Source organism: Gavialis gangeticus, unplaced genomic scaffold, assembly GCF_001723915.1.
Source record: "Gavialis gangeticus isolate Ggan-Ray unplaced genomic scaffold, GavGan_comp1, whole genome shotgun sequence".
In the NCBI taxonomy this organism is placed as follows: Eukaryota; Metazoa; Chordata; order Crocodylia; family Gavialidae; genus Gavialis; species Gavialis gangeticus.
In genome coordinates this window covers 146,909,567-146,914,922 of record NW_017729025.1, presented here as the reverse complement: position 1 = coordinate 146,914,922, position 5,356 = coordinate 146,909,567, and the positions used below count along the sequence as shown (strand labels likewise).

The 5,356-nt window shown below is 46.0% G+C and overlaps 1 protein-coding gene across 1 annotated transcript in view; it reads left to right on the top strand.

Moving 5' to 3' along the window:
* Positions 1-2,050, top strand: part of TSPAN32 (tetraspanin 32) — an 80,550-nt gene extending 78,500 nt beyond the window's left edge. The window contains exon 8 of the mRNA XM_019519730.1: positions 585-2,050. Coding sequence (XP_019375275.1) covers positions 585-680 — 96 coding nt within the window. The 3' untranslated portion in view covers positions 681-2,050. The remainder of the gene's footprint in view (positions 1-584) is intronic.
* The last annotated feature ends 3,306 nt before the right edge of the window (positions 2,051-5,356 follow it).

Genomic DNA, 5,356 nt, shown 5'->3' with positions numbered 1-5,356 from the left:
GTGCTGGCTGCTACCCTGGGGGTCTTTAAGAGGAGGTTAGATGAACACCTTGCTGGGGTGGTTTGACCCCAGTACTCTTTCCTGCCATGGCAGGGGGTCGGACTAGATGATCTACTCAGGTCCCTCCTGACTCTAGAAACTATGAAACTAACTACTAAGTACTAATCTCCTCATTTTTCAGATAGACAGTTGAAACATTAGGGCCCAGGGTCACAGAGGAAGTTACAGAGCAAGATCCTCTGTGTCCCCATCAAAAGTGTTAACTACGAGGTCAGAGACTCCTTATGCCTGGCGAAGGGTGACTGCGCCCAAAAGCTTGCTAAGAACCTTTTTCCAACTATTCAGTTGGTCTAATGAAAGTTATCACAACTACAAGGTCATTGTTTCTTGCAAGTTGAAATTTCAGCCTTTAGCATTTCACAGGAATGTAATTTTTGCAGGTACAGAGCTCAGGGATACTAATCATATTCAGCACTGTTTTGTTTTTGAGCAACATTTGTCAGCACCTCTACACTCAGGTGAAGTAATATGCAACAAGTAGTCCTAGTATTTAATTTTTTGTCTGTCTTATTTTTCTGCCACAGGTTTATGGGATGGTTTTAACTTCGTTCCTCTGGTTTTCCATCCACTTCAGCAATAATCTGGACCGCAAAGGCAAATATGTGCTGAGAAAGCGGTAGAAATCAGTTGGACCAGTTTCTTCATCCAAGGGAAGCTGATTTTTGGCCCAGGGAGCTATCTGAAGTTATGAGTTGAATAAGAACTTGTTCCAGGGTAACTGGAGGCAGACCTTGCTACCTTCCATGTTTGTGTTCCATGTTCCCTTTTCTTGCACTACGTATTTCCTGTGTGTTACCAGCTGTGTGAGTATCCTCATGCGGCAGCACAGGAGAGAGAGAGAGAGAGATTCATGGAGACTCGCAGGTACTGTGCAGAGGCAGCCACCTAAAGGATCAGAGATTATGAAGCCTATTGAACATAGGTGTAAGTCATGGATGGTAGCATAATAAAGAGGCACCAGACAGCCCATACCAGGACACCAAAAACCAAAGCTTGATTCAGTGTCTGTAACAATAACCTAAAAATAATCACTAAATCATCCAAACCAAACACACCACAGCAAAACATTAATCCTCCCCTTCCTCCCCCCCCCGAAGAACAACAAAAGGGTGGGGGCAGGGTAGGGGAGGCTGAGAAGGGCAGCCACAGGAAAGGCAAATTCACTTTGTCAGTGAGCAAAACAAGCTTTTCCTTCACACATCCACAGCCGCCGCCACCACCACCAAATCATCAGTTGTATCTGGGAGACTAGAATACACACCAGGTAATTTTATTTACCCAATTTTATGCCAAGTTTCTTCATTCTTTTATCTGTCTTCCTGTAAGTGAAGTACAGGCTGGAGAGCTATTGTAAATCAATACTTATTAACCCATCCACAGGTATTCTCATCTATTACATCTCAAACATGTGCTGCAGATGCTGATTCAGATTTCTATAGAATTTCACTAGGACTGTAGTCTCTTGCATCACTTTGCAAAAGTTTTGCCAAACCATCCAGTTCAAATGTCACTTTCTCTCTTGTCAGAGAAATTTTTAGTTCCTCGTCACCATGCAAAGTATGACACTCCTAGACTGATTGCTTCCAAGCACATTCTGAGAAAGATCTTTGGTGTAAGCAGCCATGATTTTCTGTTACAAATACCATGATTAGTGTAATCAGTTTTTCCTGCCTTGACACTTCCTTATTGACTTGGGGTCAGATTTCTAAAGATGCAGATAAATGCCTACTGTGATAGTTTTAGAAATATCTAAGCCAGGGGCAGGCAATTATTTGGGCCCCCAGGCAACACAGGCAGTTCTGGGGAGCTGCCGCAGGCCAGTCAGCACCCCTTTCCCCCTTACAATAGCCTGGACCCCGGGCATCTTGCAGCTGCTCCCCTGCCAACAGTACGCAGCCCCAGTCTCAACCCCGGCCTGCCCTGCACGCACTCTGGTGTCACCTGGCTGCAGCAGACCAGCCAGAACCCACATGCATTGCCACTTCCCCAGTTTGCCCCATGCCTACTTCAGACCACCTGCCCATGCTGAGCAGCAGCAATGCCCAGGCAGAAGCTGCTGCTCAGTGCGGAGGAACAAGCATGCTCTCTCCCTCACCACTGCTCAGCCCTTCTTGCTGCAGCTGCCCAGAGCCCATGCTCAGGATGCCCTATGGCTCTTCTCTGCCACTGTCACCACCCCTTCTGGGCTGCCCAGCAGGGCAGTGATGGCAGTGCAGAGGAGCCACAGGGCAGCCTGGGTGCGGGCCCTATGCGGCTGCAGCAAGAAGGGCCCACCAGTGGCGAAGGGGACGGGCCACTTTTCTCCCATGCTCAGCAGCAGCTTCTGCCCAGCTGCTGCCACTGGTCAGTGTGGGCAAGAAAGTCCGGAGCAGGCACGGGGCAGGCCAGGGGCAGAGCTGTGTGCATGGGTCTGCAGCTGGTCCACTCCTCTGGGCCAAGTCCAGAGTGGGTGCGGAGTGAGCCGGGGTTGGGGCTCTGTGTGCAGGTCCCCACCATTACCACGGGGCTGGGGCCAGCAGCAGCGGCAGGAGCAGCTGGAACGAGCCGCCACTGCCTGGGCTGCCTAGAAAGGCAGTCCAGCTGTGGAGCCACCCCAACCCTGCTGAATGCCCAGGGGGCAGCGGGACGTGCCGCGGGCCAGAAGGTGTGTGGGCTAGGCAGGACTGAGGGATCCACTACAGGCCAGACAAAGTCCCTATGTGGGCCATATTTTGCCCACTCCTGACCTAAGCATTTATCTCCTTTCTCCCCCACCTCTCTTTTCCCACGACTTAAGGTGCCCTCAAGACATTTTTGCTAGCTATCTTGACAGTCTGTCTCCCACATCCTAACACTTCAACTTCAAGGAAACCCCACTCTGGTGGCATGAATACTGGGGTGAGTGGCTGGAAGCCCAGAGATCAAGAGTTCAAGACCATAGCAAAAGCATTGGTGGTGCAGCCCTGTCAGATGCCAATGACTCTGTGTATTCTGCTATATGCCTTGTGACAAAGACAGAGCAACCTGGTGGTTCATGATAAGAATGACATGAGCCAATTAGAAAGCAACCCATGCTTCTGAAACCTTTTGGAAACCTCCAGCCATAATACGGGAATTGGCCCTGTCAATTACTTTTTGCAGATGTTCACCAATTCGTGGTTCTTGTTCTGTAGATGTGAAAGACGAGAAAATAGCCTGGAAGACATCTTGGGCCATATGTGAGTTTACACCATCCTTTCCTGTCAGTTCTACACTGAACATAGTAACTTTTTGAAACAACGTTTAGTGCAAGCTATAACTAGCAAACTGCTTTCACAAGCTGTTTTCTGGAGGCAATTCTGCAGGGTTCCACATTTTTTCTCCAAATGGAGCTTCTAATGAGGAGATGGAGGGGTGGGGATAAATGAACAAATTAAAGTGAGTTAAGGGGTGTGGACTTACTGCATATCAGCTGCTCCATGGTAACCGTCCATGTGCCTTCTCTTACCCCACAATAGGTGTGCCCAGGGGTTCTGTGGTGTAATGGTTATGTTTGAAAGACCCCTGGATTGAAGCTGGACAAAAGCTGGACTTTCATTGCTGGTCAGCCTGTTATACTCCGGCAGTGTGGGCCAACCTTTCTGGCCAGTGTGCCACAAAGTAAGCTCTGACTCCTCCAAGTGGCACTCCAATCTCCTTCCCCCGCCTGATCCCTTGCTCTGCTCTATCCTCCCTGCCAGATCTGTTGTGTGCCAAACAAAGCAGATACCACAGGTTGGCCGTTCCTGTACTATGTTCAGCAGAAGTCAACTGCGGCAAATGAGCCCTTTTTCTTTTAGGGTTAGCTGCTTCAGAGAATCTTCTATCTAATGTGGTGTAAGAGCAGACGCACAGGCAGCCAATGCAGTACAGCTGATGTATCATAAACCTTTTTTTAACTCGCTCTTAATTTGTGGCCTGGAAAAATATCACATTTGAAATTTCTGTCCTTATGCAGTCTGTGCACAGGCCTTGATGATTCTGTATTTGTTCATTATGCAGTAATATAAAATCACTTAACACGTTGGCTTGGTTTAACCCCAACAACGTTGGTCATAGTGACAGACAAATGAGTGAAACAAAACAGATGTATGCACCTCTGTACTGATTCCTGTTTACCCCCCGGCTTCAGTGATATGGTTGGTAAGATCATTGCGTCTGTTAAACTGTTTCAGGGTATCTGCCAGCTAAAAATTTAGTTGTACCTTGTGCTCATTTTATTCCTTAAATTATTTGGACAAATTCACCTCATAATTTCTGTTATATTGTATTTAGATTCTTATTTCTATGTATCCCTTGAATGTATTATGCTCCTTAAAGATAATAAACACAAATATATGTTATTAAGGCTTTGTTAGTATATCCATTTCTAGAGGGAAAATGAAGCACTGTTCTAACTCTGCAGTGCTTTGTGATCAGAGTTGCTTTTGGCAAGGAATTCCTGCAATGATTTTTGTCAGAATGCCTTTGGTTTAACTCTGCATGTTGGAGAGAATCATAAGCTTTTGATTTGTCCCATAGCCACATAAGATGCCATCTATTTTTTCTAGCTGTACAACGCACAATTATATATTGATATTATTGTATCAAACTTAATCAGATCTAAAGTGTGTATGTATGCACATATGTGCATGTGATGCATATCATTTAAAAGAAAACCACAAAGGGAAATTAATGCATAACTTAGTGCTGCATTTTCTTTCTTTACTAATGCTCTGTTTATAACCTAGCATTCTACCATGAAGGCTTTTGTACCATTTGACATGTCAGGAGTTCAGAGGACAGTTATATTGGGGACTAAAGTATGTGACCATACCTATGCATAACAGTGTTAACAAACTAATAATTCCAAAGTTTGTGTTGTCATTACATCAACTTCCCAGTACATTGGCTGACTTAGGGTTCTTTTAAACTAACCCAAACCCTTCCTCATCTAACCTGGCTACAGGTTTTCTACTACACTCTGCTCATTTTGGTTTTTATAGAATGGGAAGATACACACACACCTTCTTCTACAATTTGGAGAGAAACACATAACTCATGGGACCAGAGCTGGTTGTCATACAACCTGTTGAACTAAGATGAATTAAAATGGTGGTTTGAACAGTTACTGCTCCCAGGACCATACCTGCATTTTCATAGATTTCACAGATTTCATAGACATTAGGGCTGGAAGGGACCTCAGAAGATCTTCAAGTCCAGCCCCCCGCCCCAGGGGCAGGAAGTCAGCAGGGATCATAGGATCCCAGCAAGATAAGCATCCAAATTTCTCTTGAAGGCATTCAAAGTAGGTGCTTGA